At 39.1% G+C, this 14914-nt stretch overlaps 1 protein-coding gene across 1 annotated transcript in view; it reads right to left on the bottom strand.

Moving 5' to 3' along the window:
* The window catches only part of MYO3A (myosin IIIA), a 240290-nt gene that overhangs the window by 23294 nt on the left and 202082 nt on the right, over positions 1–14914 (bottom strand). Inside the window, exon 31 of the mRNA XM_048219508.2 lies at positions 14430–14574. Coding sequence (XP_048075465.2) covers positions 14430–14574 — 145 coding nt within the window. The remainder of the gene's footprint in view (positions 1–14429; positions 14575–14914) is intronic.

Below are 14914 nucleotides of genomic sequence, written 5' to 3'. Positions count from 1 at the left end.
TCCTGCTAAGGAACTGAAGGAGAAAAGCAAGATGTATAAGTATTTATATTATGATCTTATTATATAAAACAAGGACAAAAATCTCTGTATGTGTACGTGTGCATATCTGCAAAAACTACGAAAGAATCCATGCTTTATGATGAGGGTTCTCTTGAGGGGGTGGGTACTGTGGGTTGGGGAAGGGAGAACAGGAGGAAGGAAACAGGGAAAAAAAGGGAAAATCAAAAAACCCTTCATTTGTGTAAAATTATAAATATGCACATGGGTGTGCGTATACTATAGAGATAAAAAATGTCAAAATGAGTTGAATTTTCAGAATTTCTGTTTAACTTTTGTATCTAGCAGAATCTACTCTAGTGTTAGTTCACGGACTTTTTTTCTTCACCAGGATAAGGTGGAAGCAGAGGGCTGAATGTTCTTAAAAGGTGTCTCACTGAAGATATTGCCATGCAAAGTGGGCAGCCAGTAAGTGAAAATTATTGATGAATGTGTTCAGCAGGGCCTGATTGCATTTAAATTTCTCCAGACTATTTTGTATTTTTGAAGAGCAAACTTCCCATGAGCTTATCAGCAAATATTCCAGAAAGGCAAGTTGATTTTGCCCTCTAAATTTTTGTTCTTTTGGGGGAGTACAAACACTGTCTGCTGACGTCATTCTAACCCCTTAATTACAAAAGTGACATAAACATTTGTAATCCCAAATTATCATCAGCATATCAATGTCTGGCAGTAGCAAAATTAGGTTTGTGACTGTTTTGTGTGACGCGCATGATAAATATTAGCTTGTAAAGGTTATTGCTATATTAAATAGCCGGAAGGTAAAATATTTATTTATGCTGTAGTTCTGGTAATAATTTAGGTGTGTTAGTTTACCGGGAATGGACATTTCTTTGAATAATGAAAGGACAAACAGCTCAATATTTTTTTTATTTGGAAGAAAGCTTAAAACTCATTGGCAATATTTGCTTTAGAAAATTATATCTCAGTATGATTCTCATTTGAATGATAATTAACTATTTTACTTACATATACATTCAGAGTATAATTTACATAAAGATCACATCTAAATCAGATATTAGCAGAACAGAAATACACTACTGTTATTGTAATTTTTTAAGAAATCAATTTTTTAGTTCTTCGTAAATTTCCATTTACTGCTGACACTCTGTGAACTTTAAGCAATACAGCTGACCTATAGGAAATCTTAGAAGGGAGGAATTCTCATTGCTGCACGTCAAAGGCAGGATTCATGCACTCAGGGTTGCAACCTGCCTTCCAGAAGAAGCTGCTGTTTCTGCCTTCCATCTCATCTGCCCTTCAGCCAGGCCAGCCAGTGTGGAAGAGACTGGATACAGTTAAGTCTACACTGCTCCCCTCTCCCTTACACTGTGCACGCTCTGGAGACATTTTCGTTTCTCATGGTTATGCTGGATTTGGCCACTTGCTTTACCCTATGGTCTATCTGTGCTCTCCTGAGTCTACCTGAGGTGAAGGGTTGTAAGGGGAGGTGCTTCTCCTATTCTGAGTGTCCTTAACACTCTGGGGATGCCTTACCATTCCCTGGATCTGACTCACAGGCATCCTCTGACCTTCTCAATAGGAAACTACTGGTCTCCATCCCCATTTGGGACTGCTAAAGCCACTCCTTTGGCTTGTTCTTTTCTACCAACCAAATGCTGATGTTCCAGAGCCAATTTAACACGTGTGTTTATTCTGTAGGGCATGGGCTTTTGAGCTTTTTGCCACTCCCTGATTTGGGCACATTGCACTAATATCCAGAACCTTGAACACTGAGCATTTGGTTTTTAAATTATGTTCCTAGGCTGAGGCTAGTTGCTGCCCCCCAGCCTGCCCCTCATGTCTATCCTAGTTATGTCGCAGGAGAAACAGAGGAGAATAAAGCTGCTCTGTTTGTGGGGGGACAGAGACATGCCCTCTAGATAGCATTTGTCTCTTGGACATGATCACTACATATCTGCCATCGATGGCTGGCATCTCTGTTGGGCTGAGGTCTTGGGACTAGAGTCCTCAAAGGCTAGGTCTATTCTAGTCATGGGGTTGGTTATGTCCTTACTCCCAGCTGTCTTGCATACTCATGCACAGTCATCAAAGCTGGGTGCCCTAAGAGAGGCCTATGAGAATACACATGGTGATACTGACGGAATCTCGAGAGTGCCTTCTTTGCTGGGGATGGCGGACTGTCATGCTGAACTGGGAGACGTGCCCTGTGTGTGACTGTCCACGGGACTATGGAAATGGTCAGACAATAAAATACATGCTTACTTGCCCAAAGAATGGTACTCAAGGCCCCCTAATTACATCGTGGTTGTTTTTCAAGATCGTAGTGATCTTAACCTATCTGAAAAGTATCTGAGTAGATAGCCCGAGGGGAAACCAATGTTAATTTTTCCCAAAGAGCCAAATTTTAGAAAGTTATTTATTGACTGTTCATAGTCATTTTCTCAGATTGCCCTCTTGAAAACTCAGAATAGAAGAACATTATCTGATTTTAAGCAAGCAACGTTTAGTTTTTTTCTTGCCCTCTGCTCCTACTTTATAACACACAGATTAGGTGGTTCCTATCAAGGTGAGATGAAATATGCTCATATTTTTAATAAGCCAGATTCCTGACTAGAGCCTGTCTGGTGCAGAGCATGGCTGGAGGAAATGTCAAGCCAGCTTTCAGTGACTCAAGACAGCCTGGCAACAAAGATGACGTATCTGGAGATGACACTCCAGTCCCACCACACATGGCAGTGGGAGCTCTGTACCGGACTGCAGGAACATTATTCAGATGCTTAATTTTATACAGAAATGGCCTCTGAAGGTCCAAGTCAGCGAGGGATGGAGAGGGTCCGCTCCACTGGAGAGTGAGCACCTAGCTCTCACTCAAACGGTCCACTCGGCTTTTCTAGAGCTTCCTGCATGGGTGCTCTCGTTAATGAACCACCTCACGTGGTGGGAGGTTAGGCTGGTCATCTGCAGTATTCAAATTCCAATTCTGTAATATTTTGTCCTGTAGTTCGATTAGCTAGCAGCTTGCCAAAGTTATTCTTTGAAAAATGAATTTTAGGGGCTGTTAACATTCCATCTATGAATGTGTCATTACTTATTAATCATTTTCTTATTGTCTCATTTTATTTTTTGCCAGTACATAAATTTTTCTTTTTCACTTGTTTCCTTAGGCTATGTCCTCAAAAGTGGGTTTATTGGGTCAATGATGCAAACTATTTCCATTTTTTTCTATATTGCCAAATCACTTTTTAAACGTTGACTTTACAGTCTTAACATTAGTGTTTGAGAATAATTAAATTAGCACATTCTCATCACTGTTTTTTGTTTTTTAAGATTGTATATATTTATTTGACAGAGAGAAAGACAGCCAGGGAGAGAGGGAACACAAGCAGGGGGAGTGGGAGAGGAAGAAGCAGGCTCATAGCAGAAGAGCCTGATGTGGGGCTCGATCCCAGAACGCCGGATCACACCCTGAGCTGAAGGCAGATGCTTTAACTGCTGTGCCACCCAGGTGCCCCTGGTTCTTTAACTTCTAATGACATTTTCTAATCTCTGGAAGGTTTAAGTGTTTACGCAGTTCAAAGCTAGCCCATCTCTTCCTTGTAATTCCTTTTATTACTTCTTAGTTTTATCTTTTGCTAAGCAGAGATGTATAGACTCAGTTCATATCATCTGGTTGCTTTTGGTTCATTTCTTACAATGGAATCATTAATATATCTGGGAAATATTTGGGTATCCAGCCTGAAGTAAGATTATCTTATTTCTTCTCTCCATATCAGAAAAATTTTTAGCATTATCCCTCTATTTCTTATTGTTTTGCTGTGTACCTTTTGTGACAGGTTTTTATAGATACGAGGACCAATTTTAGGGCTATCCTATTTCATTAATCTGTGGTTGATTTTTATAACAGAGGCATATGGTTTTAATTATTATAGCTTTATATTATTCATTTTACTATCTTATAAAGAAAGTCCTCATTTGTAATTATTCTTTTTTTCTGAAATTTACAAATCATCTTTAGGGACATACTCTTAAATTCTAAAGAAAATCTCACTGAGGTTGAATGCAGTTTTCTTTTTAAACCTAGAAATTAATTTTAGAATAGTCATGTTTACAATATCTTATGTTCCAATCCAGAAACACAGTGTGTCATTACATTATCCACATCTTTTTTGTCTCTTTATTGTTTTCTTGCCAGCACTATTTCAAGCTCCCTCCTGCCTTTTTTTGGCTATTATTTCCTATGAGCTCTTTTCCCATTACACACTTTTATAGGAAAGAATATCCACTTATCTATCCACATATATATCCTTGCTGAATTCTATTGTTAGTACCAATCATTTTGGTTCACTCCTTGCATTTTTAAGATCAAAATTCATGCTGTCTACTAATACCCTTGCAACTTCTCCTTTTCAACAGTTATGCTTTTATAGAAACTTCTGTTTGCTGGGGTGCCTGGGTGGCTCAGTCAGTTAAGCATCCGCCTTTGGCTCAGGCTTAGGTCATGATCCCAGGATCCTGGGATCACTGGGCTCCCTGCTTAGTGGAGAGTCTGCTTCTTCCTCTTCCCCTCCCCCGGCTTGTGCTCAAGCTCTCTCTTTCTCTCTCAAAAATAAATCAATTAATTAATTAATTAAAAAAACAACCAAACTTCTGTTTGTTCTTTCATTACATCAGGTAGGAATTCCCAAATAATGTAAAAAAAAAGTATTGTCACTAGTATCCTTATCTTAATGCCACTTTCTAATGGAACTGCTTCCAGGGTTTTCAGTTAATAATGATGTTGACAACTGGCTTAAGAAATATATTCTTCATATTGTTAAAGAATCTCCTATTTTTAATTTACTAAGAGTTTTGCTTTTCATCAGGACCAGGTGTTATTTTATTGAAAACTGTTTCAGTGTTTAACAAGCTGACTTTTTTCTTTTGACCTTTTGATACAGCGTTCCATTAACATGTGCTGTTTAGAGAGTCTTTTAATGTAATATTGCACTCAATTAGTTAGTACTGCACTTAGGAGTTTTACCTCTAAATCTCTGAGATTGACTCATAGCTTCCTTCTTTCCCACCCCCCTTTCCTTCCTTTCTAAAATGTTACTCATCAGACTTTGGTTTCAGGGCACATGACCTTCATAAAATAGGTAATTTTCTATATTATCCTTTTTTTTCTCAGATTACATAATATGAGAATTATTTGTCTCATGAACTTAAATGCAATTGCCTAAAATACTGAGTTCTTGTCAACTTTTCTTTGACAGACACATCACCATGTTCACTAATTTCTTTCCAGAAACTTGTATTTCAGCCCCAAATTGTTTTTGTGAAATTGAAGGAATTTATAGTATGATAAGATTTTAGTATTATCAACTACATTTGTTATAATGTTCTTATTTCTAATTTTTTTGTGGATTCTTTTTTAAGTAATTAGTGAGGAATTTATTTTGTTGTTTTATTTTCAAATTATTTTCAAACGAAACTATTATTTTAGCTTCAATTAGATATTTGGTGTATTTATGTTTAATTGTAATTATTTCTTTTTTCTGCCTTTCCTGGTGTTGAATAACCTTTAATTTCCTTTAAAAATTTCTCAACTTACATTCTTTTTTCATTATTTCCTCTCAGTTAATAATGAAAACATTTAATGATTTGAATTTTCCTGTGAGTATAGACCTGGCTGCATCCCATTCATAGTACTTACATGTGACTACTCTCATTTTTATTAATTCAAAATAATTTATAGCTCGAATTATAATTTATATATTTCAAATTATCTAACTGATTTTTAATTTGCTGATTTGTGTTTTTCGATTCTATCTCAATTGCATTATGGCTAGAAAATGCAGTCTATTTATGATTTTGGGGAGTTTGTAGACTGGCCTAGTATGTCTAGGTAGAAGAAACAAAAGAGATTGAGGAAGGGAGAGAGACCAAGAGAGAGGCAAAAGGCAAAGGAAAAGATAATAATATTCAATCTGTAGTGAGCACCAGGTGTTGTATGAAATGCTGAATCAAGTGACATTGTACACTTGAAACTAATATTACATTGTATGTTAACTAACTGGAATTTAAATAAAAACTTTAAAAAAAGAACAATTTTTAAAAATACACTAGATATTTGAAAAAAAAGGTATTGCCTCTATAGGATATGAAATTATAAATATACATGAATTTACCATGTTGATTATACTATTGTATTAACTATGCTATATAATTTCTCTTTGAATTGATCTCACGTAGCTAATTAATATGGTGTCAAAATATGTAAAGAAAAAGCTCAGTTTTCAGTGTTGCTGATATTGTTGGCCTTTTTGTGTGCATTGTAATCAAAATTTTAATGGGACGTTGGGGGGGAGTATATTGTTCATTACTCTCCTGCTTATTAGCTCCACTTCCCCTGTAGTTTAGAGTAGATACAAAGTATAGAGTGAGGGGAAATAATTTGAGTGCAAAAAGTGTAGCTGTTTCCATCAAGGGCTTCTGGGTCAAGAGTTTCGACTGAACTAATTCAATTAATTCACCAGAAATCCATACTTCAGAGTGTAAACTTCTGTGAGATAAACTCCTTTATATGATTGGTATTTAATAAGTAATTAAATGATCCTCACTGAATTGTAAGATTGTAAATAAAGTCATTAAATTTTATATACTGACTTTCTTTCTTACAAGACTTAGAGAGTTAGTATTACTTCTTATGAAGAAAGAGGAATAGCAAATACACTCAGGAAGATAAGCATTGGGTGGGAAGCAATATAACTTCTGAAATCTCTTTACTTTTTACTCTTAATGAAAAAATTATTCTATAAGATACATAATCCAACATTACTTGATCTACTTGGCTTTCACATGAATGGAAGCATGTTTACAGATACAGGTGGACATATATTCTTGGATAGTTTGCAAAATGCATTTCTAGGGGCCAGCATCACAATGGCAAGGTGATAAGCAATCCTAAAACACAAAGCTGATCAAATCTGCATCATAATAACTGAAAGTATTGAGCGTTATTGCATGAGTCTAAATGCCATAAAAATTTAGAAGTGGAAAATTGTGATTTTTCCCCCAACGTTTACTCTCAAAGCAACCTAAAAGCATTTGTATGATATCCACTGTATGTGTGCATAGCAAGGGACTGCTTTGATCTAGTGTTGAATTTCCAGTTGATATTATGTAAATTACATGAGAATTACAAGAGCATCCTTCTTTGTTAACCTTGCAACCCATTAGAAAATTACAGCCTGTTGGATAGTCAAAGCTTCTTTGTAAAAGGAAAGAAAGAGAATATCCTTTTGCGTTTGCAGAATTTATTTGACCTGAGATTAATCTTTTTTCTTCTCTTCACAATGATCAAAACAAATTGCCAGGTGTACCATAATTAAGAAGAAAAACACCGCCCACCCAAAAACACCATGCAGGGAGAAATGTTGCAATGTCTGAATGTTATGAATACACCAGCCTGTATTAGGATGCGTGATCCCACGGCTATGCTGTGGGGATACATACCCTGTACTACATTTCTCTCAACAGAACTGTAAGTGCAGTTAGCGTCAATCAGTTTCAGTTTATTACAACTGTCATCAAAACAAAGATATAAAATAAGTAGTTCATGTACTTACCTTATTTTTAAACTTCATAACTAGCTGCTCAGTCTTCATTTCGACATTATTTTACCTTGGCACTTGTGCACATTAAAAAATACGTCTCACAGAGAGAGAAACCTTACAGAATAAGCTTATAGCTTGTTAAAATTAAGCTGAAAATTTTAATTATCGGGGCGCTTGGGTGGCTCAGTTGGTTAAGCATCCGCCTTCGGGTCATATTATGATCCCAGGGTCCCAGGATCGAGCCCCACATCCGGTTCCTCGCTCAGTGGGGAGTCTATTTAACCTTCTACCTCTGCCCCTCCCCCTCCTCTCATGCTCTCTCAAATAAATCAATAAAATCTTAAAAAAAGAAAAAAAAGAAAAATTTAATTATCTTCACGTACTATCCATGCTTTCTAGGGCTTTCTTTAGCATAGGTAAGAAGTTCTCCCAGGCCATTTGACAAAATCCAGCTAAAGCTTACAGAGTCTTACAACAGAGTTTGGTGTAGCAAATAGTTGGAGAAGCTTACTGATTTTTGAGAATCACAAGAGAATTAAAATTTCAGGGGACTCTCAGGCTTATTTTAATGACGGAATTCCTTGTAAATGAGCTTGATTTTGGTTTGCCCAGTGAAATTTTTCATGGGGAGGCACGATTTGCCATGAAGGTCAGTACTGCAGGGGTGGACTGTTGAGCCAAGCTAAGAGTGCATCAGGTAAGTCGGCCTCCACAGGTGGGAGCAGCTGCTTGTACTGCAGGCTGCCAGATTCGGCGCGTAGTAATTCTGATGATCTAAGGAGACAGGACTTCTGTATATCAGAAGAACCTTTTTTGCTGGAGCTGCCAGGGTAGCATAGTCAGTTAAGCATCCGACCCTTGGTTTTGACTCAGGTCGTGATCTCAGGGTCGTGGTCTCAGGGTCGAGAGATCCGAGCCAGGCTCTGCGCTCAGCACAGAGTCTACTTGAGTTTCTCTCTCTCTTTTCCTCTGCACATCCCCCACCCCCACTCTCTCATGCTCTCTGAAATAAATAAATCTTTTTAAAGATTTTATTTATTTGTCAGGGAGAGACAGAGTGCATGCACAAGCAGGGGGAGCAGCAGGCAGAGGGAGTAGCAGGCTCTCCCCTGAGCAAGAAGCCCAACGCGGGACTGGATTCCAGGACCCTGGGATCATGACCTGAGCCGAAGGCAGAATCTTAATCAACTGAGCCACCCAAGCAATCCATAAATAAAACTTTTTTTTTTAAAGAAGCTTTTTTTTTTTTTTTGACTGGAGGGGTTTAAAATCAGATAATATATAAAAATCAATAAACATTTAAAGAATGTAATGCTACATTTTTTGTTTTTACAAAAACCATAGGTTCAAATCTTCACTGGCCACAGTATACTTTGTTCTACCATAATTCTTGGAGGAAATGAAGCAGGTTCCTGGTCAATTAATAAGCAGTTACTGAACATCTACTGTGTGATGAATGTGTGCTAGGGTTACAGAAAAATGAGTATGGCATAGTATATGACACAGTTCTGCTCACATTGGGTTGCAAGACTATTTGAAGAGGACGAAACTTTGAGGATATGTAACTTTACAAAATAACTTTGAGGATAAGTAAATGCTGACTGATCTACTCCCTCCAACTACAGTGCACCTGACTACCTGTGTGAAGTTTGTGGTATCGGCAGGTGTAGGAAGATATCTGGGAAAATCACTAGAACTGGAGGAATAGGGAATGGGTTATGGGAATTCTTGGCTAAAATGTGGCTAGGAGATTGGCATACTTGGGTTGTTCTATAAGGAAAATCAGAGTCTAAAGCTTGGAATGGAGTTTGCCTATCCCGAGGTAAGAAAAGCACATCCAAAGATACAATAATGGATCTAGAGCCACTGCAGGGATTAAATATTGACAACTGACAAAGCAATAACTGGCCCAGTTTGTGACCTCAGTTGGCATTCTTTAAACTGTATTTGCTGTAAATGTTCATAAACTATTCAATCTTTTTTTTTAGAAAGTTGCATAGATCATTAAAATACATGAATATGGACTATATCCAACGATAAAGCCTAGCAGATGTTGTGGGTGAAATTTCCCAAAATGTAGCACAGTGATTATTTCCATCTTCTTTCCATTTGTATCTATTCTAACATTAAAAAAAACTCTGGGGAATTTAATAAGTAATTGTTAATGCATAGGAAATTCAGTGGATATTTTATAATTCTTTTCTTACTTTCTCTGTCAGCATCATTCTACACAACACCCTAAAAACCTTCCTGGGCCTTCTAGAGTACTGGGCTCCCCGGTGTTCTTCCCACCTCTCTGGTTGCTCCTCTTTGCTGGTTCCTTTCTCCCTGATCTGCATGTGTCTGAGTTCTTGCTCTAGGCTCTCTTCTCTTCTCCTGGTAAGTGGACTTCTGAATGCTCTCGTGACTTCTGCGGCCATGCACTTATCCACCTGCCTAGCTGGTAGGTCTTCTATCGACTAACCTTTGCTTCTAACAGTTCACCTCCTCAGCCACCACTGCATCCAAACCATCATCATCTCTTGCTGGCCTTCCATGCATATCCTTTGTGCAATCAAATGCTATCCCTACAATGCAATTGGAAGATCTTTCAAAAAAGCAGTTGTCTATCACAGGGCTGAGTTTTCGGTGTACAACAATTCAGATGTACAGAAATGCAATTTGATTTTCCTAAAACTATACTTAATTTTTACCTCTTAGTGCTCATTTCCATTTTCTAGAGTTACATTATCATTTTTAAAGATTTATTTATTTATTTGAGAGAGAGAGAGAGAGTGCAGGTGTTCAGTGAGTGGGGAAAAGGGCAGAGAGAGAGAATCTCAAGCAGGCTCCCTGCTGAGCGCAGGGCTGATGCGGGGCTGGATCCCAGGAACCATGAGATCATGACCTGAGCCGAAATCACAAGTTGGCTACTCAACCCACTGAGCCATCCAGGAGCCCCAAGGGTTCCCTTATTATAATGAATCTGAGTTAAACCCAGTCTCCTTCAATTTTCTTAGTGTTTTAAGAGTAAATTAAGTCATTTTAGGTTTCTGACCCTCCTCTTTTCTCCCCAGGGCCACATACAAGTTGGGGGTGCAGGTGGGGGGCTTTTGCACCTTTGCAACATCAACAAAACTAGTCCACTGCTCTGTGGCTACTCTTAGATTTTCCTCAGCACCTGCTGAGAGTAACTACTATCTAGTCTCCGGTCACTGGCATCTACTACTTCTGCCAACGTCCTCCCTTTCTTCTTGGTTCTGGGTTGTCAGGTCCACCCAGATCCTTCTGTGTCTTTAGGCCACTTCACACTCTCTTGTAGGCTCTTCCCCTGCTACTCTCTGGGACACAGAACAACTCAGATGTTTGCCAAGTTAGCCTTAAAGGAATCCAGTAGAATATGTAACCTCCCTACGTGTGCAGAGAACAAAAATGCTCTCCCTCTAATCCTGGAGTTAAAGAAATGTCACTGAATGACAATCCTTTCTATATAAGCTAAAAACTTATTTCTGGTATTTTTCGTAGGTCCATTTAAAAATATATCAGATTAAAGAATAAAGTGAACTAATTCAACTTTCTAGTAATATTCTGCTGCTTTAGGTCTCCTCAAAGTCCCTGACAAAGAATTTTGAGAAAGAAAAACAGATTTGGAAACATCATAATTCCTGATTTCAAGCTATGTTGTAAAGTTCCAGTAATCAAAAGAGCATGATATTGGCCTACAGACACCAGACCAGTGGAACAGAATAAAGAACCCAGAAATGAACCCAAGCACGTATGGTTAACTAATTTTTGACAAGGACACCCAGAAGACACGAAGGCGAAAGGGTAGTCTCTTCAACAAATGGTGCTGGGGAAACTGGATATCCACCTGCAAAAAATGAAACTGGACTCATCTTACATCACACAAAAAACCTCAAAATGGATTAAAGTCTTAAACATAAAACCTAAAACCATAAAAATGCTAGAATAAAACATAGGGAAAAAGCTCCTTGACATTGGCTTTGGCAATACTTTTTTAGATATGACACCCAAAGTGTAGGAAACTATCAAAAAAACTTCTGCTCAGCAAAGGAAACCATCAACAAAATAAAAAGTATGGAATAGGAAAAAGTAGTTGCAAACCATCTATCAGGTAAAGAGTGAATATCAGATGAGTTAATATCCAAAATATATAAGGAACTCACACAACTCAACAGCAAGAAAACAAGCAACGCCAATTTAAAATTTGACAAGTGACCTGAAGTGACATTTATCCAAAAAAGACATACAAATGGCCAATAGTATATGAAAAGGTGTTCAATATCACTCATCATCCAGAAAATGTGAATCAAAATCACAATGAGATATCACTTCAACTGTTAGGATGCATATTATCAAGAAGGCAAGAGGAACAACTGTGACAAAGATGTGGAGAAAGGGAACACTTAAACACTGTTGGTGGGAATGCCAACTGGTGCAGCCACTATGGAAAACAGTATGGAGGTTCCTTAAAAAATGAAAAATAGAACTACCCTATGATCCAGCAATCTCACTTCTGAGTACATATCCAAAACAAATGAAATCAGTACCTCAAAGAGTTATCTGTGCTCCCACATTCACTGCAGCATTACCACAAGAGCCAAGATGTGAAAACAACCCAAGTGTCCGTCAACAGATGAATAAAGAAAATGCGGCTTGCGCGCGCACACACACACACACACACACACACACACACACACACACACTGGAGTATTATTCAGCTATGAGAAAGAAGGGAATCTTGTCATTTGTAAACAACGTGAATAAATCTGGAAAACATCATGCTAAATGAAAAACGTGAAACACAGAAAGAAAAAAAATGCATGATGTCGCTTATATGTAGAATCTAAAAAAAATCAAATACATGGAAGCAGAGAGTAGAACTGTGGTTACCAGCCACGGGGAAATGAGGAGATGTTGGTTATAGGGCACATGGTTGCAGTTATGTAGGATATATAAGTCTAGAAATCTAATATAGAGCATGATGATTATAGTTAATAAGACTGTAAGGAATACTGGATATTTGCTAAGAGAATACATTTTGGGCACTCACAACACACACACACCAAATGGTAACTATGTGACGAGAAGATATGTTAAGTAGCTTGACTGTAGTAATCATTTCACTGTGTGTGTTTATATAAAATCCTCACGTGGTACACCTTAAATATGTACAATTTTTATTAAACATACACACATACGGACTCCCTGAAATGTTTAACAGTATAAGTCATAGCAAAACATCAGTAGCCTCTCCCCCCTCCCTATCTCCCCCTTCCCTAGGAAGCTACCTCTCCGCCCCACCCCTCCTTTCCCCTTAAGCACAGGGCTGAGCATTTTACACAGGGAACACCGCCTGGCTTCCCTTGCTTCCCCGACACTACCAGCACCTCACTGGCCTCCACTCACCAGGGCTGCTGCACATACAACCAAGAGGGAAGCTGAAGTCCCTGCCTTGCCCCTCTGTCAGCAGGCCATCTGGGCTTACGTCACAGGTGGCCATCAAACCAATGGGCATCTGGGCTCCGACTTGTTAAGTTGCTTCTTAACAGCAAGGGGTTCTGGGCCAGTGCCTGAGAGCAGTGGCTAGAAAGGGCCAGAGAGCTTGCTTTTTTTTTTTTTTTCCATAGCTTCACTACAGCTTTTGACTTGAAAATAATGTGGCAGGATAACTGACCGAAACATTAAGATATTTTCCCTTCCTCTCCTATCAGACAAATAGTCAGGCTCATCTTAGTATTTTCCTGCCTAAGGGATTTTCACAGAAGCTGCATGAGGTGAGCAGCATTTCCTGTCTTTGGCAAGAGCCAAACTCATTGTAGAGGTGGTGCCAGGTATCCACATGGGGTGTGTGTGTGTGTGTGTGTGTGTGTGTGTGTGTGTGAGGCCTCCAAGAAAGTGAGGGATAATACAGATCCTTCCAGACAGGTATCCACATGGTGTGTGTGTGTGTGTGTGTGTGTGGCCTCCAAGAAAGTGAGGGATAATACAGATCCTTCCAGACAGAGGTCAGCAGGGCCATCGGTGGATGCCCCTGGGGGGGTGATAAGGCTGCAGAAAGGATTGCTACCCGGAGCATGTGTGGACCAGGTGAGACTCCCAACTTGACCATTTCTAGGTGTCTCCTGCAGTTTCCAGGTATGGGAGCAGCACAGCGAGGAGATGGGCGCCCCAACAGTAACTGTGAGGGCAAATAACTAGTGACCTCAGACTCGACCTGATCCTTTGGTGGGTGTATAAGGCCGTAGGGCCTTTGCACAGTCTTGGAGAGGGGAAGGCCTGATAAATACTGAGTCTGAATCCCCTACCAGTTTGGTGAAATGGGAGCAGACTGTGACTTAGGTTGATCAGAAGAAAATGTAATAATGCATTTGGGTTTGTACATCTGAAAGGAGATTTGAGCCTTCCATACTCTACTTAAGGTTGCAAACATTGACAAAAGCAATAGATGTATTTTACTTTTTGTTCCCTCTTATCAAACCTGCACCCTGCCCCACTCCCCCAAACTCTATCCCTTTCTATTCCCTTCTGGTGCCATATGCCAAGTTCTAGTTAAAGTGTATATAAAGGAATAAAGGGGAAAAAAAGAAAGAAAAGAGAGGAGAATGGAGTCAAAGAAAGTAGGAAGTGTGTGGAACATTCTGGAAAAGTTTTTATATTCATATGAGAAATGGAATGAAATGAAGGTTCTCCCCAAAACAGTTAGAACATAGTTACCTCAAACCTGCCATAGAATAAAGGTCAGAATCTAATAAACAAAGTGTCTGGCACTGCCTTTCCCTTCAGGAAAACTCTAACTCTACTGATTTTTACCTGAGAGGCACTGCTGAGAAGAAACTCGTCTATTAATTGGCTTATGAGGATAGACACCCAGATAAAGAGGCTTCAGTTGCTGTGACAAAATCATTTCATTCAGTTTTTTCTGCAGAATGAAATATTCTTCAGATAACTTTGATATCTAAAAAGAAGGTTATGTGTCAGATTAAATCAAGCAAAAGAATTCAGAAGGCTCCATAGGTACCCCGGGTCTGGTTCGAATGCCTGACTGACGGTCCCCGGGACTCTCACAGACGTCTTCTCCAGAACCCACCCAGATCCTGATCTGAAAACCCAAGGTCTGGAAAAGTCCTTGCCTGACCGAGCCTCCTCCCCCTTTGTGCTACTTGCACATCTCACATTTTCCATTTAAAACTGCCAAACGTGTCATGCTACGTGAAGCGTTCTGTCCTGATCTACTCCTCCGGGGGTTCCTGACACCTGGCTTCTGTCCCTATCACTCTGCAGCAATTTAGGCCGCA

This window comes from Ursus arctos, unplaced genomic scaffold, assembly GCF_023065955.2.
Source record: "Ursus arctos isolate Adak ecotype North America unplaced genomic scaffold, UrsArc2.0 scaffold_30, whole genome shotgun sequence".
NCBI lineage: Eukaryota > Metazoa > Chordata > Mammalia > Carnivora > Ursidae > Ursus > Ursus arctos.
This window is presented reverse-complemented; position numbering and strand designations above follow the sequence as displayed.